We start from the raw sequence: 25764 nt of genomic DNA, 5'->3' as shown, positions 1-25764 counted from the left end.
CATATTCCCACATAGAAACTTCCCCAGCTGCTTCCCATTCTTGAAACCAGATTCAGCTGAAAACCTTAAACCTGTGACTTCTAGCTGTAATGACATTGCTTGGATATGAAGGGAATTTTTAGATAACCATTGTTGGTTCCCATATGCATTTTATTCTGTTTGTTTATGATTAATTTTGCAGACAAATGCAGGCAATGAACCAGATGCAGAAGATGAACAAGTTTGCTGTGAAGCTCTCGAAGCGATGACTCTCTGTTTTGCTTTGATTCCAACAGCATTGGATGCACTTAGTAAAGAAAAAGCATGGCAGACGTTTATCATTGACTTATTACTGCACTGTCACAGCAAGTGAGTAATTTTTCCTGTTACTTTGTTACTTTTGCTGACTTAGCGGCAAAAATGTCATTGTGGCTGTATGTTCACAGCAGATAGGGGAACATCTGGGTTGTGATTTGTGTTGTGATTGTTAGCCTAGATCAGAGGTCTTCAAACTATGGCCCTCCAGATATTCATGGACTACAATTCCCATCAGCCTCTGCCAGCATGGCCAAGTGGCAGGGCTGATGGGAATTGTAGTTCCTGAAGATCTGGAGGGCCATAGTTTGAAGACCCCTGGCCTAGATTGTATGGACTACCAGCATGTGTTGCCTGTTGTGACTGTCAAAATATATATTTTTAGCTGTTGTAAAGTGTATAAATCTGTTATATCTTTCTGTATTTGGAAACCTTTTCCATTTTATACTTAGAATAAATTGTATTATTACAACCTTGAAAAATTGCCTGGCATGCTGGCAGTAATTTTAACTGCTCAGACTGCATGATGTGGCAGATCGAGGAGAGTTATCAGTGGGGAATGACAGCAGTTGCTCATATTTGGCAAGAGGAGAGTTCATTATTAACTGGATATCTCCAGTGTTGCTTCAGATATCAGGAAATTGGTATTAATACTCTTTGTGGGGTTTCTGCTTTGAGTGGAGAATGTGGATGACATTGCGATCTCTTGATAAGTTTTATTCCTGTGTAGTCACAGCATTACTTGATATTGCAGACTTTCGCTTTTTGAAGTCATTAATTCTTTCTAGGTTGCAGGGAAGAAGGTTTTTCTTAGTAATAAAAAATACTGACATGGTACCAGTTGAGGTAGTGTCAGTATGAAATAAAATTGGTTCTGTAATTATGTTGCTTCCCTCATTCATTAGCAGAACTCTGCTGATGGAAAAAGTTGGAGGGAAAAAATTTCCCTGCAGTGTCCTAACCTGTGTGGCTGTTTGACCATGGTCCCCTTCCTCTCATGCAGAATAATGCACTTTCAATCCACTTTCAATGTGCTTTGCATCTGTGCAGAATAGCAAAATCCACTGGCAAACAATTGTGAAAGTGGATTGAAAATGTATAATTCTGCATGTGCGGAAGGGGCCCATGTGTGTCCCATTGGGTAGAAGGACCTGCTCAGGGGAAGGGGAGTGTGTCAGAAGTCTGTATTTCAATTGCTGATGGATCAGTGGATCCATCCCAATGTTCTCTGCTCAGAACCTCTACGGTTAGAATCTAAGCTTATAACATATACATATGCTGATAATTCTTTTGAATGAAGTGTGGAGATAATAGGTTAAGCATGGGACAATTAGTCGGAAAAAGTGTTTTATTTGTATGTGTAAACAGATCAATATTCACTATTTAGTACTGGCAAAATGTATTCACATGCTTTCTCTGACATAAAAATATTTCTAGAAAATGTTTATTACTTTAGATACCCTTCTTGAGGATCTTTTGTTGAAAGCTGAAAAGAATTAGATGAAACAGCTTAAATGGAAGCAATGGTTTTTCTCAGTCTCATTTCTATAACCTGTTTCAGTAATGTTTAAGGTACTTAAACATTGTAATGCCTTATGAGTAATGGCTTTAAAAAGTTTTCTTTTTGGACAGTATATGTTTGCATTGCTCACAAAGTATTAATAGAAATGTTTATGCTTAAATTGTTTCAGAACGGTTCGTCAGATGGCACAGGAGCAGTTCTTCTTAATGGCTACCAGATGCTGTATGGGACAGAGACCACTTCTTTTCTTTATAACCCTGTTGTTTACTGTACTAGGGGTAAGGAATTTGAAGCTTCCCTGGTTGTGCTATGTAAGAAATTTTTGAAACATAATTTTTATTTTATTCTCCATACCCACAAACAATTTTCCTAGTAATTTTACATGATGGATCTTATAGGAAAAACTTCATGGAAGGAGTTCAGATCTCTTCCACCTTACCCTTTTACTTGTGTATTCTGAAAATCATGTTTCAAGGGACTTGTATTAATACAGTTTTTTGTACCAGGGGGTGCTGCAGCGAGGAGGAGGAAATAGGATAAAATCTCTCCTCTTTCCTCTGTCAATGAAAAAAAGTAAGAAGCAGTAAAGCATTAATAAAGCTTTGTATTGGAGCCCCTGAATCTGTATACAGTTAATCTCTTTAAATACTCCCAATATTTTATATAGGAGCTATCTGTATTCTTCCATATTGAAACTGTAAATGTACATACCTTTGCAAAATTACATATAAGTTATTTCTTTTTCAGAGTACTGCAAGAGAGCGTGCTAAACATTCAGGGGACTACTTTACACTATTGCGACATCTTCTTAATTATGCATACAATAGTAATATCAATGTTCCCAATGCTGAAGTTTTACTTAATAATGAAATTGACTGGCTTAAAAGAATTAGGGTAAGTTTTATAGCAATGTGTATGGACTAAATTAATTGAAGAGGGTTATTCATTTTATAATTGTTAGATTCTCTAACTTACGGAGGATGTTTTTTTCTTTTTAAATTGTTAGGATGAAGTGAAAAGAACAGGAGAAACAGGTGTAGAAGAGACAATTTTAGAAGGTCATCTTGGAGTAACAAAAGAATTGCTGGCATTCCAAACTCCTGAAAAAAAGTACCATATTGGTTGTGAAAAGGGAGGTGCTAATCTCATTAAAGTAAGTAACTGTTAAAAGGGGAAAATCTATGGCAACAGGAAGATAAACTCATAAAATTGAGTTGTATTGTACTTGCATAGACCTCAGTAAAAACTTTAACCATCACTTTCATTTTTACATGAATTTTCTAAGGAAACTGAATAACTATATGTATAAATTTTCATAGTCAATAAAACTAACCCCATTCTTCAGGCACCAAAAACTAGCAGTGATATGCTATATAAGAAGATGAATTTAAGTATTTTCTCCTGTTGTCTTTCATTTTTAGAAGATTTTAAATAAGACAAAATACCATCTGAGCATAAATATTTTCTCATGTAGGTTTAAGAGTCACAGTTTCCATTTGAAGATGTTAAATTGTTTACATAACAAAAAAGAGTTTGTCATGCTGAAGTGTGATAAAAGGATTGCAGAGTCTTTAGTGGTTTAAGTAAATTATGAGGGGCAGGTGGGCTCTCCATTTTTCAGTAAGATGGTGACAGCTGTCCTCCTTGCTTTGAGAATCCCGTGTCCAAGCGGCTGGCATCATTGCTTTCTTACCAAGAATGGGCAGTGTGGGAACATGACATGATGTCAGCAGCTGCTTCAATAGAGATATGGAAGATAAAGAGTTGTGGAGGGCTTCTTTGTCTATTTTCACCCTAGAACTTGTTCTTAAAGACCCTTCCATTATTTTTAAACTATGCCAAGTAGCTCTTTAGTATCTACCCCCTTGTTAAATCTGACTTATTCACTGTGATCATGCACTTGGTGTGTTGTGCTCAAATGGAAATCACAGCTTTCCTTCTTGATAATTTAATCCATCCATTCATGCTTTATAAAGGTCTGAGAAATTTTATAGTGGAGGATAGTTTTCTGTCTGGATTTTCCAAATGAATAACTGCGTTTTTCTTTCCTTGTTTTTTTAGGAGCTAATAGATGATTTCATTTTTCCAGCCTCAAACGTTTACCTACAATACATGAGGAATGGAGAGTTGCCCGCGGAGCAGGCCATACCAGTCTGTAGTTCCCCCGCTACTATTAACGCTGGATTTGAGCTGTTAGTAGCTCTAGCAGTGGGCTGTGTTCGAAACCTTAAACAAATAGTTGATACTCTGACAGAAATGTACTATATAGGCACTGCAATAACTAGTACGTACTATTTCACATGCTTTACATTCTGTGTAATTTAAAGTATGCAAATATTTGTTAAACAGTTCTTAAGTTATCCAGTGAACATCTGATTCCTCTCCCTTCCATTAATACAACTTTTATGGAGAAACCTGTTGTTAAATTGTTTGTCTAAACATATTATTTCTCATCCTATCATTGATATGATCTATAGATCACTATATTGACTATTATTATTTAGATGAATCTATAGAGAATTAATTTCTGGTATTCCAATATGTGCACTCAAGCTCTCCTGTGTCGACACTGACAGTGATGGTATTTCCCATTCTAACTGCCGTTCTTTACTCTACTTCAGAGGTGGCTACTTTGAGTCCCAACTTTCTGAACTGCTCTAGTAAAGAAAGAAGTTGTGGGTCATGGGCACCAGCTCCTATGAAGGGGGCTGGAAGAAATTCTGCCCATGACTGTTTAGCTCCTACCTCATGTCTTCACAGAATCACTTTGTGAGCGCCCTGGACACACTTTAAATTAGTAAATTATTTACTAAGTATAGTATAGTAAGAGCTCTTCAAAGAAGTGATCAATATGTGGTGAATGTGTATTGCTGAGTTGCCATGAATTTCAATGTAGACTTCACTTCATCTATATTTATATGTATGTGTACTACATTAAAATCCTTGGAATTTTCCCATTTATCAGTGGAACTGATGTAAAACTTATTATTCAGGAGCAGAATGTTAAACAACCTATCTTAGTTCAATGGCAGTTCAGAAGTATGTTATTTGTTCTGATTTTTTTTAATACATCTGATTTCTTGTAGCTTGTGAAGCACTTACAGAATGGGAATACCTGCCACCTGTTGGACCACGACCACCGAATGGATTTGTAGGCCTAAAAAATGCTGGTGCCACATGTTACATGAATTCTGTCATTCAGCAGTTGTATATGATTCCTGCTATTAGGAATGGAATCCTTGCAGTTGAGGGCACAGGCAGTGATGTTGATGACGATATGTCTGGAGATGAGAAGCAAGACCATGAGGTAATAATTTGTTTGGTTTTTCAAACATTAATTATTTGCTCTGCTCTGTATGTTTTGAGCAGGCAGACTTAACTGCAGCTCACAAGTATAGATGTACATTGCTGTGTCAAACATTAAGCTATCCAAGTTTCTTTCACATACTATGCCTTTTATTGCATGATCAGAAACAAATATACCCCACCCCCGGGAAGAACTTACAAAAGTGACACTGTGGTTTCTTTAATGGAACATTTTTGTCAAGTCTGAAGAGAGGACATATCTTTAGGATACTGCAAACTGGAGAAGGCTTTCTACCCTACTCATGCATTTTGAAGTGAGAAGCAGTTGTCACCACTTTATAAGTTTCAGAGAGTCCGTGTGGTATAGTGCTTAGAGGGTCAGAGTAGGATCTAGAAAACCTAGGTTTGAAGCGCTGCTCAGCCATGGAAGCTTTCTGGATAATGTTAGGTCCAACAAGCACACTTGACCCAATCTACCTCACAGGGTTGTTGTGTGGATAAAATGGAGGAATTGGAACAATGTAAGCTGCCCATTGGGGAGAAATGTGTGATATAAATGAAGTAAATAAATACACAGCATATATCTTCTTCTATATGGATATGGGAGCTCTGAATCAACTAAATACCTTGGTCATCCTGTATATATTGCTGCCCACATTGCATGGCAGGGTGTCACAATGTGGATGGAGCTTACTGAGAAGTGAAGAATATTGTGATCTATGTGAATGCAAAAGCTGCATCTGATGAGATCTTGGGTTACTCACAGAACTCCACTGTAATTTTCAATTAATTACAGGACTTATTGAGGTTTGAAACAATATTATTCTAGTTATCGGACATCAGTTGAAAAACCTTCATGGAGCAAATCATATTCCTTTGTTTCTTCTGAACTTGCAGAAAGGCTGCTTTGATTGAACAGACATAAGATCTTTCTAGATTTGTTTGTATTTTGCTGTTTGTACACTTATATGGATTAGTTTTAAATGTATGGTTTCTTTCATTTTAAGAGCACTGCTGACTCCCGGGATGAAGTATTTGGCTATCCACACCAGTATGATGATAAACCTACATTAAGTAAGACAGAAGACAGAAAAGAGTACAATATTGGTGTTCTAAGACATCTGCAGGTTATCTTTGGTCATTTAGCAGCATCTCGATTACAGTACTATGTACCAAGAGGGTTTTGGAAGCAGTTCAGGTAAATGAGGAATTATTCTATGTAGAACTGTGTTTTTGTTTATTTTTTACAAATTAAATGCCAAGGAATATTGTGTTCTAAAAATTTATCTGTAAAGTTATGTTAAAGACAGCATAAAGGAACCAAAAGTAATATATTTTTTGTTATTTTTAGGTTAAGGTATTGGACCCATGGAATGTAAACCAGCATGTTAGGTTACATGTTTTAATGGTTAGGTAATTTACTCTAATGGAAGCCATGGCCCCCATTTTACAAGGCTATTAACAATAGGATGTTTGGGAGGATATTGATTGATAGGGTTGCCATAAATTGGATGTACTTAACACACACAGCAAGGTTGAGATTTGCTAGATGATTGTAGTATGCAGATGTTTGTATGTATTTTAACACGTTGCTCATCAGAGTTGGAGAAAGACTTCAGACTTTGCTTAGTGGAGTAGGATACATGCCTATGTAAATAACTTATTTTATCACATTTGCATTACTGTACTGGAAAAAGTGCCTGGTCTTTATTATGAGATAATTTTTCCATTCTAGACTCTGGGGTGAACCTGTAAATCTGCGGGAACAGCATGATGCTTTAGAATTCTTTAATTCTTTGGTGGATAGTCTAGATGAAGCATTAAAAGCCTTAGGTCACCCAGCAATGCTAAGTAAAGTTTTGGGAGGATCCTTTGCTGATCAAAAAATCTGTCAAGGCTGCCCCCATAGGTAAGTGTTGCATCATCTAATAGTGTATCATACATTTATTTCTCATCACCTAAATGCAGAGCCTGTTAAACTGTTCATGGGTATCTACTAGGACGAGGCTGTGTTCTTCCTTTGTATGGAAATAATTGGAGACAACTTTGGGATGGCTCACACTTGCAGTTTCTCCTATGCATAAACAATCATAGTTACCTATGTTAGCAATGTTAGCATAAGTCAGGCAGCATATTTGCTTGCCATTTACATTTTAAGTAAGTTGTTTATCATTGTTCTATTCAGTCTCACATTGGAGACTGTTGTGCAGGACAGCTGCTTGAAATATTTCTTTAGCTTAAATGTTCTGCCTAGAGATAGAGCAGAGGAGCCCCTCCAATCAAGAGTGTTTTGGCAGCGGTTTTCCCATTCAGATGACCATGTTCTCTGGAGGGAGGTGTTCACTTTCTTTCCGTTCGTTATTCACCACCACTATGTGAAGATCATTATTTCTGTTAGTGTTTTCATTGGTACAATACCTTCCTTCAAGATTTTTGGCCTTGAACAGTGTCTCAGAAGACCTTATTTTTTAAAAAATGTTTCTCTTGTGGGACAAAAATTACTCACACTGATCAACGTGCTTTAGGTTTAATCTTTGTGGGTGAGGGTCACAACCTGGCAGTCTGTAATCTTTTCCAGCAGTTTACACCAAGGTGTCTTTATGGAAGAGGGCCCTCTCAAGGTCTGACACTCAACAGTTACGTTATATGCCTCAGTGGAACACAACCCTCCTTCAGTTTAGAGACTGGTTTCTCAGAGTGGCTTTCCCACCTATCTGTCAACCTCAACCTATCACCTGACTATAAGAAAACTTTGGCAAAGCTGATTCAGACTGAGACTATTAAAGCAGCAAATCAATTCTGTCAGACTCAAGGCTGACCCTTTCAAAAGGGCTGTGGCATCTGCAGTCATTTTGAGAAGGAATGTATAGCTTCTTTCCATGGCACTCCTGCTTGAGACCAGATCTAAAATTGAGAACTTAACCTTTGATTGTATAACTTTGCTCTTTGTCAAAACTGACGAATTCTTGTCACAAATTAAAAAGAACCAGCCGGTGGCATGATCTTTTGGTGTCTCTCAGGGCACTGCTTCTCCTGATAAGCCACACTACTACTTGAAGTATCAATGCTAGGAACCATACTAGCTTGGGCTATCAATGCTCTTGCCAACAGGAACCTCAGCATAATCTACCACAGAGAACTTTTCATAGCTGCCTCAACATGCTAGATGTAGATTGGGAACCCTGTATCCAGTTTCAGTCTCTGTTGGGCAGGGGTGCAGTTATGTGTCCTGTCTTCTGACAGTGCTTATAATTATTACTCAAAATTCTTTCTAGATAAAAAGGATGGTGGATTCAGACTGATCTGGGCTTCAGGGGATTTAATTATTTCCTGAACATTAAGAAGTTTCAAATAGCTTCCTTCTATAGTTTCTTAAATTAAATTATTGGCTTACAGTTGTAGGTCTGCAAGATGCATTTTTCCATGAGTGACTATAGGAAGTATTTGAGGTTCAAATATCAAGGGTTACTTTATCAGTATTGGATTATTTCTTTTGGGCTGGTCACTGCATGAAATGTATACTAGTAGCTCCTTTAATGTCCCACGGATGTTTTGGGTATCCATACCTGGCTGAATGGCTCTTTATTGCCTGCTCAGAGGAAACTTTACACGAACACCAATCTCTAGCAATGGCTGCCTGTCAGGGCTTAGGCCTTATGACCATTTGGAAAAAATTAAAACTGCATACAGTATAGGAGGATTCTTTCTTGGTACTTCCTCAAATTCATCTATAACTCAGGGGTTTTTTTACCAGAAGATCAAATTCTGCATATCAGATGTTTTGTGCTTTGGTTTACCGCAAACAGTTTCCAATAGCTATTAGTATACAGAGATGGCTAGACTTAATGGCTTTTATAACCTCCACAGTCCTTTGTGCAAATCGTAAGATGGGACCTTTACTGAACTGGTTTGTCAGAATATTCAGTATCCCATGTCATTCTCAAAACCAGAGGTTCTTAGTGCCCAAATGGGGTCATCAGGCTGTTATCCTGGTGGGCCTGGAATAGTAATTTATTCAGGGAAGTTCCTTTTTGTTCCTCTTCCCCTTGGATTATGGTCATGACAGATGCATCTTTATAGAGCGTTGGTGTGCCCACTGTTGTTATCTTACTGTGAGACATACATGTCTCCGTAACAAGAAATTGGATAACAGTCTTCCGTAGCAAAGAACCATTTGTGTTTTTCCACTTCTATCCTCTGTGAAAAACAGATCCAGGTACAAATGGATAATATGGCTGCATTCTTTTATCTAAACAAACAGGATGGTACAAAATCCCTCCCTCTTTGCACAGAAGCTACTAGAATTTGGGAATCGGCCATAAAACACCATGTGTTTTTACATGCAATTTACATAACTGAGCTGAAAATATCAAAGCAGACTTACTCAGCAGACTTGAAGCCCTACCCATGAATGGTTGCTAAGCCAGGCATATATTTTTCCAGTTTTTGTAGTGAGGTTACCTTCCATTGGACTTTTTGCCGTATGCCTTAATGTAAACACCCCACTTTTTTGTTCGGCTGGAATCGGTCCCCTTTCTTTGAGTGATGCATTCCGAGTATCTTGGTGGGAACACTCTTTTAGGCTTTTCCATTGGTAGGTTAAATGCTAGCCAGGATCTGCAAAGAAGGAACAAGATGTGTCATAGTCCTTTAATTCTGATCCAAAAATTCTAGTTCCACAATCTCCATTGTATTCTTACCTGTGGTACCAGACTTCTTGCAAATAGGGGAGATGTTTCAACACAGGATCGAATGTCTCCATCTAACAGCAGGGTTCATCAGTCTACATTGTTAACCTTTTCTGAATCAGTATATAATGTTATCCTCAACGCCCCATCCACCAGGCTTTCTCATAATCATAAGTGAAAATGTTCTTTTTGGGCCTTATCTAAAGAGATTTTCCCTTCAACTTGTCCCTTGCTTTAGTTTGAGAATACCTTTTCTTTAAGTTAAGGTCCACATGGTGGCTGTTTTTGCTTCCCTTGGTTTAATGGAAGGGACGTCACTTTTTTCACACTACTCCTGGATGTTTCTGAAGGGTTTAAAAATCTTTACCCCCACCCCCCCAACCTCGGATGCCCATTATTCCACAGTGGTTTCTATTGGTAATGTTGAGCTACCTAATACAGAGCTCCTTTGAGCCTTCAGATATGTGTTCCTTTGATGGTCCTGTCTTATTAGGTGGCCTTTTAAGTAGATATTATCTCAGCTAGAGCTTGTGGCTGTCAGGGCAGAACATCTTTTCATCAACACAAGGTGGTCTTATCACTCAGTGTATTTTTCTTCCCCAAGGTAGTGTCAAGGTTTCACCTGGCACAGGATATTTTCACTTCCATTATTTTTCCTACTTCCTCCTCTAGGGTTGAAAGAGCTTTGCATACTTTGGATGTGAAAAGAACTTTACTATTTTACGTAAGGAGAACAAGTCAGTTTAGGGCGGGCATTTTAGTTGGAAACACCTGGGAAGCTTTGGAGAAAAGTTCCCATCCTGAGGAAGGGGTGGAGAAGTGATGCTCTGATACCTTGACCCATAGATGGAGAACCTCTCCACTTAAACAGTTACTTGAGCCATAATGGAGCCAGGTTTCACTATGGGACGCTTAGCTCCAGTCAAGATACACTATGGTTCATGCAGCTGAATTATGCACCGATGAGATTTGCCCTGTTTAATTAAGATTGTGTTCTTTGTGAGGTTGTTTACATATTAAAAATGGGGGTTCAGGTGAAAAAATCTTGATGTTTGTTACCATGTACGCTTGTCTGTTCTTCATTAGCACTGATAATCAAGTTCTTACTGATAAAATCAAGCTGAGAGGTTGAAGAGAAAATTTACCTATGCACACTGATAGATACTATGGAGTAGCTTACTTTTCCTTGACCTGTATCATTAAAATATGAACAGTAGTTTACATCCTACAAAACTGGACTGTCCCACCACTTGTACTCTCATGAGTCCCACAAAATATTTCAATTGGTAGAAATTGTCCCTCTTTTTCTTGATGAAAATGTCCTTCATTTGTGAGAAACAGATACACTAAGTTGATGCAAGCTATTGTTTGATCATGGTGCACACCACTAAGCTGCATTGAGACACCCCAGTAAATCTCTGTAACAGGCATGAACATGACTTGTTACTGTACTTCTGCACTTCCTTCCATTTTGCACATTATAGTTCTCTTGTGTAAGGAACGCAATTGAAAGTTTGCTGTGATGTCTGAATCCAGACATCTGGTAAATTGCAGTTGATATTCTCCCACAAACTGAAATTTGTAACCATTATTTAATCTTGGTTTATAGGGAGGAAATGTGTTTTTGTTTCTGTGCAGGCACCAGCACTCAGGCAAATGTGAGTTTGTGGCAAATGTGAGTTTGACTGAACAGTTTCAAAATATGCCTTGTTGCTCTCCACCCATGATGGCAGGGGGAAGGACACATGAGCATGGCAAAAAGCTAGATTTGTGCTGGTCAGAAACAGAGGTGTGAATGCAGCTTGGAACTCAGAAGATTTCTCTCGGATTTTAATCTGAGTGTTTGTTTTGTGTTTTGTTCATTGAAATATCTTTATAAATCGTTTCTAACATTTTGCATAAGGAGTATGACTTGAAAGCTGGATAAATAAACTTTCACTGTCAGTCTAGGCTGCAGTAACTATTCATTTATGTATCTTTTGTAACAACATGAAGCAACCTTCGTGTCTGTTTTTGTAGCAGTTAACCTTGCTTTATAATGAGACTATTTCCTCCTGTTTGTTCAGCATGCTTACTGATTTTGCTCACAATCGTAGGTACGAATGTGAAGAGTCTTTTACAACGCTGAATGTAGATATAAGAAATCACCAAAACTTGCTTGATTCTTTGGAACAGTATGTTAAAGGAGACTTACTGGAAGGTGCAAATGCATATCACTGTGAAAAATGCAACAAGAAGGTATGCATCTCTGAAAATGTTCATATGAACCTTAACAGCAGTTAGATTAGTTCAAGATGACCAAACTTTTTTGAAGGCTTCATATTTCAAGAAAACTTGAGTGCTGTTTTGTCTTAAAAGCCATAATCCAGGAAAGAGGTCTTCAGAATAACCGTTGTAACTACAAACCAGGCAATTGATTCATCAATGCGAAATCAAGCTTGTTTGTGTGATGTTCTCATTTATTGCTATGAGAGTAGGCAAGAAGGAGTTAATTGCTTTTCTGACTCAGGAGGCAGAGCAGTTCTTGGTTTTGTTGATTATCTGAAAGGTAGACCATCTGGTCCAGATTCTGCTGGTCCTGGAGTATTTGCATCAGACGAAATTCCATGGTGACTGGAACTGATACCCCACTCCTTTGTTGACTAGGCAGAGGGTCAAAAGCCAGTTTCCAGCAAGTGGGCAGTCTTATCTGAAGCTTATATTTTTGCATAAAGGGGACTTTTCCTTTGTGGCCACCTTACCCCTTATGTAAGTTCTCCTGTCTCTGCAAGGGCAGGTACTGCCAATTTATTGAGAGGCTCCTGTGGCTATTAGGCCACTGGTCCTCCCTAGCTCAGTGATAGAGAGCTCTGAGGATCATTGGTTTCTTTCACCTTCCTCAGGATCACAACTCTTGGCTTAGGGAAGAGAATGAGCAAGTGCAGAGACTGGCTAGTGTAGGGCCCCAAAAACTTTTTGAGCCTGTGGGCAACTTTGGCATTTTGACACAGGGTGGTGGGCACAGCTGCAAGGTAGCTGTTGCAGGAGATGAAGCGACACACACACCCTCAGATAAAATCCCAAGTGCAGAGGTGAAGAGAGATAGTTTAAAAAATACACTGCAAAAAAAGGAGAGAGAGAATAAAACGAACACTGTAGTGGCAACTGTTCCCAAATCAGCATTATTTTAACTTGTACAACCAATCAGAAGTTGCCAGGCAAGAGCCCCACTTGGTCTCACCCACTTTCTGAAAGCCTTTGGCAGGTGTTCTAGTACCTATGGGAACCACTTTGGGGACCCTTGGGCTAGTGTGTCAAAGCGCATTGCAGTCCTTGCCCATACAGGAGCAGTGGTCACAGGCAGGAGAACATGTGCTTTTCCCCCTTTGAGGCAGTTATTTTACTCTTAAAACACCCAAGTGCCTTTCAATAACCTTGGACTCTTACTCGTGCTCAGTTCACATTTCCATTCAGAGGGAGACCCCAATTCTTCTAATACTACTTTATGGATTCTGTCTATCGTAATGATAGGTATAGACTAACAGTTGCAGATGGTTCTGTTGAATGAAGAGAGCATGCAATGTTGCCCATGCAAGTAAGGCGTTTGTCCTGGCACAGGCATAGTTCTGAATGAAAGTGGATGGTTGAGCATGGGTGGCCTGTCTGCACATTTCTGGAAGTGAGATACCTTTGGCAAAAACAAAATATATAGGTGGGGCTCAAATGGAGTAAGCTTTTATTCTTTGCAGTAGAGGCTTCTTGGTCATTTTATAGCCAACGTGGATATCTGACACTAATTTGTGACTTAGACATTGGGTTGACACCAGTTGTCCTTTTTATGGTCAGAACAGGACACGAAGTTTAGTGATTTGGTAGAATGTAGCATTTCTGTCCACATCAGAAGTTTTCTTCTGCCATTGAGAATGGTATGCCTTCAGTCTCTGAAGTGATCGAAGGGGAACAGCAGAACTTGATTTAGATGGAACCCTGATACCAGATTCAGTAAGAAGATGTTTGTTTTAAGGGACCGTGTTGTCTCAGTGGAAATAGAAATGAGGATCTGAGGGCAGCTAGTTCAGAGAACAGATTGGAATAGATTGGAACAGATACCTTCACAGAACAGATTGGAATATCATCCTCCTGCCTCAATTCCTCCATCTTCATTAGCAAAGGACAGGGATTTGTCAGACTTCTCGGTAGTTCCGAGCAAGTCTTCTCACAGGCTTTAGCTGGAAAAGCGAGGACTCAGAGACTTTTAGACTGGCATTAATATACTGTGAAGAAGATGGGGGTTTCACCTTAACGCCTCCCACATTGATTATGCTTATTGTTTTTTCCTAATTTTTGCAGGGGCTCTTAGCAAAGAATGGTGACTTTTGCGTCCCAGAGTGAAAGGGGCATTGAGGGTGTATATCAGTAGAACTGCTGCATGGAAGTCAATTTCTCTTTGTCTTCTAAAAGCAGTGGGCCCCAAGACCTTAAGATTTGCAGACCCACAATCAGCATATGACAGAGTCTATTTTTCTGGTTGGGGTAGGAAGTGGGTTTACAGCCTCTTCCCTTGGGGAGTAGCTACCTGAGCCACTTGCACACTTGTGTGACCACTTAAGACTTTTATAGGGTGGCAATTTGGTTGTTTCCCCTCTATCTTTAGCAGAAATGATAAAATTGACACTCTTGTCTTCAGATCCTGCAATCTATTTAGAGAATCCTGTTATGTCCACCCAGGATGTGAGACAATTATGAAGCATCCCTTCGTCTGGTTGTGGCAGTAAACACGAAAGGGAGGTTGGACTTACAGTGCAGTTTAACAGTTCTGTTTAACACTGAACAGTCAGCAGATCAGTCCCAAAGAGAGATAGCCTTCCTTTGTTGGTGGCAAGGCTCATGCTTATAGCTCTTACCAGTCTAATGTAGGGGTGTTTTTTTATGAATCAAGCAGTGTATTATATAGTTTTTGGCAATATATCTTTCCTGTCCCTGATTCAATGGTTTCTCAATGCTTAGAAGTTGGTTTAGCTTTCAGAGGACAAGTTCATCTAGCTAGCTTCAATATCTGGGAGGGTATCCTTGTCAACAAGGGAGTGAGTTCATTTGGCTCTAGATCCTGTATCAGAAGAGTTAATTCTTTCCTGACTGCTATCCCAATCCTAAACACAAGAGAACCTCAAGGTAAGTCTATGTTTTTAGTCTATGGATTGGATCCAAAGTCACTCAAGCACAGAGAAGTGCAAATGGTGGTGCATCTCCCTCCTGCACTCTTACTGAACCACCCCCGCCCCCAAAAAAGTGGAAGGAGTGCAGTGGGGAGAGATTGGTGAAAATTCTCCAATTCCTCAACTAATGGAGGTGCCATTCCAGTGGCAGAGCTGAACCTTTAAATTGAACCCCATAGTCCAGGGGTCGGGAACCTGCGGCTCTCCAGATGTTCAGGAACTACAATTCCCATCAGCCCCTACCAGCATGGCCAATTGGCCATGCTGACAGAGGCTGATGGGAATTGTAGTTCCTGAACATCTGGAGAGCCGCAGGTTCCCTACCCCTGCCATAGTCGGGGGGGTGGGGTGTCCTTACTTGGAATGTTGTAGCATTTCTTTTTAAAAAGTGTGGCCATACTACTTTTTCATGTCATATTTATAGCTAAATACATAATACTGCAGTCTGTGTAAATTAACATACAAATATTTATTTTCAGGTAGATACAGTGAAACGCTTGTTGATCAAAAAGCTTCCTCCAGTTCTTGCTATCCAGTTAAAAAGATTTGACTATGACTGGGAAAGGGAATGTGCAATCAAGTTCAATGATTACTTTGAATTTCCTCGTGAGTTGGACATGGAACCTTACACTGTAGCAGGAGTAGCAAAACTAGAAGGGGATGATGTAAATCCTGAAAATCAGCTGATACAGAATGAACAATCTGAAAACGAGCATTCTGGAAGCACTAAATACCGATTAGTGGGCGTTTTGGTGCACAGTGGTCAAGCCAGTGGTGGACATTATTATTCTTACATTATTCAGAGGAATGGTGGAGATGGTGAAAAAAACCGGTGGTATAAATTTGATGATGGTGATGTAACAGAATGCAAGATGGATGATGATGAAGAAATGAAAAATCAGTGTTTTGGCGGAGAGTACATGGGGGAAGTATTTGATCACATGATGAAGCGCATGTCCTACAGACGTCAGAAGAGATGGTGGAATGCTTACATTCTTTTTTATGAACGTATGGACACAGTAGACAAAGACAATGAACTAATAAAATATATTTCAGAACTTACTATGACCACTAAACCCCACCAGATTAAAATGCCATCTGCCATTGAACGAAGTGTACGGAAACAAAATGTACAGTTCATGCACAACCGTATGCAGTACAGTTTAGAATATTTCCAGTTCATAAAGAAATTACTGACATGTAACAGTGTCTACCTAAATCCTCCTCCAGGTCAGTATTCAGATACTATTTTAAAAATTCGAGAGTTAATCGAAGTCCATTAACTTTCACATATTTTGTGATTGGTTTATTTTTACATTCAATTACCTTGGCAATACTAGTTTTTCCTCTGTTTAGTTTTAAAGCGTGAAAGTATTTTCTATCATGTAAATGTTTGGAAAAGATCAGATGATTGTTTCCCTGGTAATAAGAATTTATAAATGTGCTTTACAATTGTATACTGTCAGATTTTTTGCCTTTTGCTAGTAAACACAATATGCCATTGTCCAAACAATATGAAAAGATTAGTGCAATTGTTGCAAATCATACTTTAAAATAGTCAGCTTGGTCAAATCTGAGATTTCTTAAATCTGGCGATTGGAGCCGTGAATAGACAAGACAGATCTTTCTACAAACCTGAAAAATATCCCAGGTTTTCAGAAAACGTGAAGTCTTAAAGCATGCATTCATTAGGGGTTTAAAAACCTGCAAAATGATAAGAAATGGATGGTCCCAGTGGCTGTTGCTAGACAACTGCAACAGTTTTTCCCCACGTTCCATCCACTTGGTTTCCGTCACTAAAAAGCCGGGATGGTGGTAGAGTCCTTTCCAGGACTGTTTGAGGGAGGACTTGGGAAGCCTGGCAGCAACCACTTAACTCCCTACCACCTGATTTGTATGACTCACCCAGACCTGGTTGCTTGTTACTGTTGAACAGCAATCCCCCCATGAAAACTAGTGTGATGAAGCAGTTAGAGTTTCAGACTAAGATCTGGGAGACCCAGATTTGAATCCCCGTTGTGTCTTGGAAGGTCACTACTTGACCTTGAACCATTCTCAGCCTAACCTACTTAACAGGGCTGTTGTGAGGATAAAATGGAGGAGTGGAGAATGCTGTAAGCTGCTTTGAATTCCCATTATGGCATAAGTTGTGGTATAAACTTTATGGCATAAGTTGTGGTATAAGCCCACAAAACAAGACTGGCTTTTAAAAGTCACAGAACATGCAGAGATGGCAAGGCTGATGACGTTTATAAGAGACAAAAACATGGACGATTTCCTCAAGGACTGGAAACCCTTTGCGGACTATCTACTGAAAACAGTAGATATATATATCTTTAAATAAATATATCTGAAGATGAGAGTGGGGCAGATAGAAGTGAATGATTTGATGAGTGAGGAGTAGTATAGGAAGCAAGGAATGGACAGGATATGGGGCTGCCAGGAGGAAAGAGGAAATAGCATAGGAAAGACGATACAGTGGAAATTGAGGTACCCATTGTATGTCCTGCAGTTTTCCCATTTTGCAATTGGACTAGCAAGTGGCACCATTCCTCTGGGCCATAGTTTTTCAGGGGTGAGGCTGCCAGGAGTAATGAAGGAGGGAAAACTGACGACAGGGGTAGATTAAGTTACCTGACTGTAAGCAGGAAGGAAGGAGAAGAGGAGGCAGGAAAACAGGAGAGACTCTGGTTGCTCAGGGAAGGAGAAGAGGAAATAGAGGAAGAAATGGAATGTTTCTCCCCCCACAAGTCTTCATGCATACATCTAAGTTTGAACCTGAAAGGATTGGGCAGTCTTAATTTAAATTAAATTTTAATATGTTGGAATAACAGGAATCAGTCTTATCAGGCTTTGGCAAGAAAGAAGAATTTGGTGTAATGGTTTGATATATGTTCAATTTTTCTTTAGGGCAAGATCATCTACTGCCTGAAGCAGAGGAAATCACCATGATTAGTGTTCAGCTTGCAGCTAGATTTCTCTTCACCACAGGATTTCACACAAAGAAAATAGTTCGTGGTCCTGCCAGTGACTGGTATATTTGCCTTTAAGAATAATTCCACAGTAGTGTTAAAAAGTTTCTAGTGTAGCATTCATATATGTTGTAGAATATAATCTAAAAACAGGAAATGCGGAAGATGAATGCTTTGGATGTTGACATAGTTGATGTTAATAAGGGTTTCCTCTTGATTAGGGTTTGATGCTGATTAACAGCTCTGATTAACACTGGTGCTGATGTGATAATGTGCAGTGGCAATGTGATACAGCACTGGTGTAATCCTGTGGTCAAGACTTAAAACCTATTGTGGGAAGTTTGGGGGAGAAAACATGACTCCACTTACTGCTTCTGCTCACCTAACCAAGATTAAATAGTTATGTCATCTTTATTATCTCAGGGTTTTTTCCCCAGGGCCATTTGGAAGAGGACAAGGGTATAAATGTTTTAAATTAATAGTGTGTGTATATGCAGCACATGATACCACCCTGTAAGGCTGCAGTTATATATATGCATACATTGGAGTAATTTTCATTGGCTTTGACTTGCAAGTAAATAATTTCACTATGAATAGTTCTAGAAGAGGTTTCTTGTATGCATGAAGATTTTGTTTATCATCCTTGATATTAAAGTGTCTGTCTTCTTGAAAATGTAGTGATAATGTTCATTTAATAATTCTTCAGGTATGATGCTTTGTGTGTACTCCTTCGTCACAGCAAGAATGTACGTTTCTGGTTTGCACACAATGTCCTTTTCAATGTTTCAAATCGCTTTTCTGAATACCTTTTGGAATGCCCCAGTGCGGAAGTGAGAGGAGCTTTTGCAAAGCTTATAGTATTTATTGCACATTTTTCATTACAAGATGGGCCATGTCCTTCACCTTTTGCTTCACCTGGACCTTCTAGTCAGGTATGCTTAGCTCTGCAACCAGAATATAACATGAAAGTTATATTGGAAATTGTCAGAATATATTAGAATCACCAGTAATCCCATTTTGTTAGAAAAATACCTTAATCGTAAACAAAATATCACTTGGAGGAACTTAGTGATTTTATATGGTGTTGTCATCGTTACATTCTTGGAGGTGATTGTTTGACTTTTGTAAGTCTCATATCAAATAATTAGAGTGGGGAAGTCAGAGGCAACAAATAAAGAATAACACATCGCTTCATTACACAACATACTGTAAACATTGAATAGTTCAGCCACAGAAGAAGAGGGACTTGATGTCTTCACTTGGACATAATTAACCATTAAGCAGGTTTCATTTCATCCCATTTTCAAGCAGGTGTGTCTCAAGCGTAGTTCTTGCCTTCCAGTATATATGTTCATATATATTCAGTCACTAATCACACCCCCGAAATCTAGCCCTGCTGTATATTTAGAACAGCTTGTTAATTATAAGTGCAGATGGGTCATGACAAGAGCAAGGTGCAACTCATTCCCCTCTGTCTATCTTCAAGGTCGTTTCCTTAACATCCCACAAAGTGAGCGTTTTTGTCAGTACTGTCCCAATGCTATGGACTCAGTCCCTCATATCCTGCTTTACTGTTTGAGGTATAATGATATTAGAACCGATCTGGGAGCTTTACTACCTCTAGAATTTATGTTTCTCTCAGACAAACTAAAAATGTCTAAGCTATTGAACAGCCCTAATGTAGAAATTTCTGAAGCAGTTGCTACATTTTTAATCCATGTTCTACATGATATATAACAATAATCCTGTTTTTTTTACTTGGAATGTATGGTACTTCTGGTTTATGCCTAGTAAAGGGGATTGGATTGGATTGGAAATATTCAGTCACTGAAACCACTTTAAATTATCATGCCTTTTTTGATCTGTAGGCCTACGACAACTTAAGTTTGAGTGATCACTTGCTGAGAGCAGTACTGAATCTCCTTCGAAGGGAAGTGTCTGAGCACGGGCGCCATTTGCAACAATATTTCAATCTATTTGTGATGTATGCCAATTTAGGTAATGTGCTGTCTTACATCCTGAAGTCTTCACACATTAAATGTTCATATAACTGCGTTTACTTGCATTTTTCCATTTAAGCCTTACCTTTGGCCTTTGTGCATATTGTCTAAATACATACAGTCTTAAGTGTCATCTTCTATATAATACCTAAAATTTAATGGTGATGTACAAATCACTACTTAAAGCCCTGGTTTCAAATTCTGAGGAGCCCCAGAGTGTGTTGGAATAGTGAGAAGAGTTGTAATGGTGGGTAAGCTTCCTTGAAAGATAGTTTGCTTGCCTTTGCCAAATACATATATACTAGGAAGTGTAAGATGTCTTAGGGTGCATGTTCAATGTAAAGAAGGCAACGAATAACTCTGGAAGTCTGTCCTTTGAGGTAGAAACAATACTCAGAGTTACCACGTAAGGCAGGTTGATTGGAAAGGATTCCCTCTATGTGTGAAATAGTTTCAGACCAGTTGTTTACCTGTTGGTAGGAATCAGGTATGTAAGATAGTGATATGAAGCACAAGAAGGAATCATGCAAAGTTCCCAAAGGCTGTTTTTAAATGTTCAAGCCTAGGGGATGCTGCGGAAAGAAGTGCTTAAGCCCTGGGTCCAAGGAGCTGAACGGCAATAACGCTGCTTGCGTGAGGAAGCTCTTCAACCCACCCACTTCAGCCCCCATTACCCTGTAAGCTTTCCCCCATCCTTGTGAACTCTGCAGGTTGGCTGTCTTTCCTGCTGGGTCAGGCTCAAGAGCATATTTAAGTTATCTTTGTTGGGCTCATGTACTGCCGTCCCCTGGAACCTTAGGAATCTGGGTCTTTTGTACAACTCTGGATGAGTTACAATTAGGACTCCGAAAGTAGAGAACCGCAATTGATTTTTATTGGATTGGCTTAACAGTTCAATAATATTTTCCCACCAGCCATGCAGGTTTTAACTCAAAAAAATAAACTAATTAAAATATGACTTGGATATAGAAGAGTTGACTTGGGAAGAGTTAAAGTTGTCTGTGCAAACATATTTAAAGCTTATCAGATCAAAAATGTATTAAATGTATTTAAAAAGCATGGCTTCTGCAGAGGCAAGTCCTGCCTTACAAACTTACTAGAGTTCTTTGAGGGTGTAAACAGGCATGTGGATAAGGGGGAACCAGTGGACACTGTCTACTTGGATTTCCAAAAGGCTTTTGACAAAGTTCCTCACCAGAAACTATTGAGAAAACTCAGCAATCAAGGAATAAGAAGGGAAGTTCTCCTATGGATTAAAAACTGGTTGAGAAACAGGAAGCAAAGAGTGGATGTAAATGGGAAATTCTCACAATGGAGAGATGTAGGAAGTGGTGTCCCCCAAGGATCCGTTTTGGGACCAGTGCTCTTTAACCTATTCATAAATGACCTGGATGTAGGAGTGGGTGGCCAAGTTTGCAGATGATACCAAATTATGTAGGGTGCGAAGAGCTCCAAGCGGACCTTGATAAATTAGGTGAGTGGGCTAAGAAATGGCAAATGCAGTTCAATGTAGCAAAATGTAAAGTGATGCACATAGGGGCAAAAAATCCAAACTTCACATACACGCTACAGGGGTCAGTGCTATCAGTCACAGACATCAGGGAAAGGGATTTCATGCCTTAGTTGATAGTTCCATGGAATGTCAACTCAATGCACATGGCAGCTGTGAAAAGGCAAACTCTATGCTGGGGATCATTAGGAAAGGAATTGGAGAATAAAACTGCAAAGATTGTCATGCCCCCTTATATAAAGCAGTGGTGCTGACCAAGCACTTGGAGTACTGTGTTCAGTCTCCTTGGTCACCACATCTCCAAAAAGGATATCACAGGAGATAGAAAAAAGTGCAGAGAAGGGCAACAAGGATGATTGAGGGACTGGAGCACCTTCCCCTATGGAGGAGAGGCTGCATGCTGCTTGGGACTTCCTTTTAGTTTGGAGAGGTCTGGAGGAGGGATATGGGATTGAAGTCTATAAAATTATGCATGGGGTAGAAAATGTTGACAGAGAGAAATTTTTCTCTCTTTCTCACAATACTAGAACCAGGGGGCATCCATTGAAAATGCTGGGGGGAAGAATTAGGACTAATAAAAGGAAACACTTCTTCACGCAACGTGTGATTGGTGTTTGGAATATGCTGCCACAGGAGGTGGTGATGGCCACTAACCTGATAGCTTTAAAAGGGGCTTGGACAGATTTATAGAGGATAAGTCAATCTATGGCTACCAATCTTGATCCTCCTTGATTTGAGATTTCAAATGCCTTAGCAGACCAGGTGCTCAGGAGCAGCAGCAGCAACAGGCCATTGTTTTCACATCCTGCATGTGAGCTCCCAAAGGCCTCTGGTGGGCCACTGTGGGTAGCAGAGTGCTGGACTAGATGGACTCTGGTCTGATCCAGCAGGCTCTTTCTTATGTTCTTAAATAGTTTTTGCTGAGTCTGGCTGGATTATTGAGAGCTGTATGAAATATACTTGGTACTCTATGTTCATTGGTGAATTTCCCAAATGAAAATAAATGTCTGAAATTTGTTCAGAGAAGTAAAAAATGAAGTCCCTAGATATTGGTTATTAAACTTATTGTGGCTTAATATCCCCTCCATAAACACATCTTTAAATATTTTATATTGTTGACATACTTCATAAAATGTACTTTGTTACTTTGTCTATTCAGTAATCATGTATTAAGTGAAAAATTTTAAAACGTGACTCTAACAAATTAACATATCTAACCATTTCCTTTTAATTGCTTTTCTCCTCTTTCCATATTTCTTTGTAGGTGTAGCAGAAAAAACACAGCTGTTAAAACTAAATGTACCTGCAACATTTATGCTTGTAGCTCTGGATGAAGGTCCTGGTCCTCCAATCAAATACCAGTATGCTGAACTGGGCAAATTGTACACTGTGGTGTCCCAGCTGATCCGTTGTTGCAATGTGTCATCACGGATGCAGTCTTCTATAAATGGTGCACTTGATTTTGAAGTTTATCAATAGACAATACTAGTGATGAAATGTATGCTGTGATTTCTTACTGTGTACATGGGTTTGTTTCTTACACTACTTCTTTTATTCCAAAGGATTAAGTGTCACGTAGTAATGATAAGGAACATTTTTAAATACAAACTGTGCTCTTTGTTCTGTTAGTTATAAGTTAAAACTCATAGGAACCGCCAGATCAGGCCAGTGAAGTTCCTCTTCCTTGGAGAGTCCCAAGACAGAATGCATGGGATAAAGGGCTCCCAAATGGATTCCTGTCTGATGCAGTGATAAACTGAGTTATTTTGACCTGACCTTTCCTAAGCAGAAGCAACTGCCATTAACACACGCTTGGTTGGGAGTAGCTGTGCACCATACTTCTTCCATTTCTGCCTTCAAAGGAGATCCCCTTTGAAGCAGGACAGCTCATCACCCCCTGCGTAAGACAGAATGAATCCTTTTCTTTGGTACTTAAACTAAGTACTTGATACAAGTAACTCCCTCCTTTCAGTCTCACCAAGCTATTGCTGGTTACCAAGGCTCCAGGAAAGGTCATGAAAATATGGTATCCTAGAAGAGTATTTGCCATCCAGTTAGGTAGGAGATTTTATTAGCAGTGGTTCTGTATCAGAAGAAGCCCAGTTCCTTCTCCCAAATGAGTCAGAGATAGTCCAACCAAATCATCTCTTCTTGATGATTCTCCTCCCTGGTGGAATATGTATCTGACAGAAGAATGTGTCACCTGCCTTGGAGTTAAAAAACAAAATTAGACCCTACTGACCAAAGCAATCATAAGCTAGTTTCTGACTTATTTTAGGTAAGGTAGTTAAAAAGGTGGGATGGAGTAGATCCAACTTCTCTTGGGTTCAATTTGTTGTCTAGATCCAATTCAAAGGAGTCTCCTTCTGAAATTGGGCCTGAAGTTCCTGAGATAACCGTTAGGGCTGTGAGATGGAGCACCTCACTTTACTAGAGGTGGTCATGCATATTTTCCATATTTTGTGAGTCAGAGACAGTGCTGCTGTTTTGAACCTCTGAAGAATGCTGTCAGAAGTAGAATTTCTGTAAGGAAATGCTGTGTTCAACTGTAGCTAAGATTGATTTGCAAGACTTAGTTTCCATCAGTTTCAGAGAAGCACAATTATATATTCATAACTGGCCCACTTCATTGGTGATTCCTGACACACACACACACACACACACATACACACCCGTGATGATGCTCAGTTTCAGCATAGGGTTCTTTCCTATGGCCTATTTTCATCATATTGGGATTTAAACACATCTTGGCAAATGTGCACCTCTGGCCTTAGGGATATCTTGTCCAAACATATGAAGAACAATGTATTCAGAAGAGAAATATAGGGAACATCGCATAGTTCATGACAGTACTGTATTGAAAAATGTTCACTCACACCAATAAAGGACCCTCAAGTCTGGGACCCTGATTGTAAACATTTTGAGGGTTTGTCATTCAAAAGCTGTCACCCTAGTAGATGCTGATGACGATGGCCCTGTTTCCGGGCAGTATTAAATCAGAACATATTTCATGTCTGAGACTGCTCCTATATCCAGGATACATAGTTACATCTCCCTGTAGTCTTAAAAGTTCCATCAGCTTTGAAGCTATCTTTTCTGTGGTGGCAGGATTTAGGCAGGATCTTAAGTTTCCCTTTGGATCACCAAACCATGGTCTGGCATTAGCAGAACTGACAGAAGTCTACTTAAACTTTCTCTTGCCAGTTGCTGGATCCAGATTGCAAACTCCATTTTTGGGCTCAAACTGAGACCCCATAAATCACTATCTCTGGCTATAATTGTGCTCATCATCCTGTTGGGAAAAGGGAGTATTTAGCCACTCAGTTTTTAGAATTAAAGGAGGAAGCATGTCTGTGACCTGATAAAATGGGCTCTAAAATATGTAAGGATGCTGTTGCCTCTTTTGACACATTTGTATATTTATGAAAACACACAGATGTTTATGTGTAGATTGATAGTTCCCCAGCTTGTAGTTACCAGAGGCTGTTGTAAAATGCCCCTTGATCTTCTCAAGAAGATTTTGGAAGGGTGAAGGAGCACGAACTTGCTCCATGTAAACAGTTTTTTATTTTAGAAATACTTAACCTCGTCTAAAGTTTGGAGCAAATATATGTGAGTTATTGGAGTTCAGTAGTTTACAATTTGTCGTTTACTTTAAAACATCATTCTATTAAATGCTGTACAATAATCAGTGAATCTTCATTTTGGCAATTCTAGTAGCAAACAAGCAGAAAGGACTGGCTTTCATGCTTTCAAGTTTCCTTATGAAATATATTTAATGTACCATAAGAATGTTCCATGAAGCAATTCTAGAAAATATTACTGATAGATTTTATGTTGCTCTATAATTTTTTTCCAATCCAAAGCTAACAAAAAATAAATTCTTCTTAGGTAATCCTCCACTTAGCAACCCTTATGGTGATCCTAATTTATCACAACCAATAATGGCATTGCAGCAGAATGTGGCAGACATTTTGTTTGTGCGAACTAGTTATGTGAAAAAAATAATTGAAGACTGCAGTAACTCAGAAGAGACCATCAAACTACTTCGCTTCTGCTGTTGGGAGAATCCTCAGTTTTCATCTACAGTCCTCAGCGAATTACTTTGGCAGGTAAAACAAAAAACATGAAAGGAAGGGTGCATTCGTTAAAGTGGTTTGTATACAGAGATGTTATTCACATTCGGTGTAGAATCCTGTGAAAACGGATTAATCCTGACAATTTCTGGTAGAATTAACAGTGGCTGGAGAAGCTCATGCAGCTGGTTTTATGTTCCT

At 39.2% G+C, this 25764-nt stretch overlaps 1 protein-coding gene across 4 annotated transcripts in view; it reads left to right on the top strand.

Moving 5' to 3' along the window:
- Positions 1 to 25764, top strand: part of USP9X (ubiquitin specific peptidase 9 X-linked) — a 113194-nt gene that overhangs the window by 77503 nt on the left and 9927 nt on the right. For all 4 annotated transcript variants that reach the window (XM_048494896.1, XM_048494897.1, XM_048494894.1 and 1 more), the window contains 15 exons: positions 182 to 348; positions 1986 to 2094; positions 2564 to 2710; positions 2823 to 2969; positions 3878 to 4100; positions 4903 to 5123; positions 6130 to 6320; positions 6858 to 7031; positions 11907 to 12048; positions 15485 to 16235; positions 17916 to 18039; positions 18684 to 18909; positions 19846 to 19975; positions 22752 to 22937; positions 25379 to 25599. In XM_048494896.1, the coding sequence (XP_048350853.1) occupies positions 182 to 348; positions 1986 to 2094; positions 2564 to 2710; positions 2823 to 2969; positions 3878 to 4100; positions 4903 to 5123; positions 6130 to 6320; positions 6858 to 7031; positions 11907 to 12048; positions 15485 to 16235; positions 17916 to 18039; positions 18684 to 18909; positions 19846 to 19975; positions 22752 to 22937; positions 25379 to 25599 (3159 nt within the window). The remainder of the gene's footprint in view (positions 1 to 181; positions 349 to 1985; positions 2095 to 2563; positions 2711 to 2822; positions 2970 to 3877; positions 4101 to 4902; positions 5124 to 6129; positions 6321 to 6857; positions 7032 to 11906; positions 12049 to 15484; positions 16236 to 17915; positions 18040 to 18683; positions 18910 to 19845; positions 19976 to 22751; positions 22938 to 25378; positions 25600 to 25764) is intronic.

This window comes from Sphaerodactylus townsendi, linkage group LG04 (assembly GCF_021028975.2).
Source record: "Sphaerodactylus townsendi isolate TG3544 linkage group LG04, MPM_Stown_v2.3, whole genome shotgun sequence".
In the NCBI taxonomy this organism is placed as follows: domain Eukaryota; kingdom Metazoa; phylum Chordata; class Lepidosauria; order Squamata; family Sphaerodactylidae; genus Sphaerodactylus; species Sphaerodactylus townsendi.
This window is presented reverse-complemented; position numbering and strand designations above follow the sequence as displayed.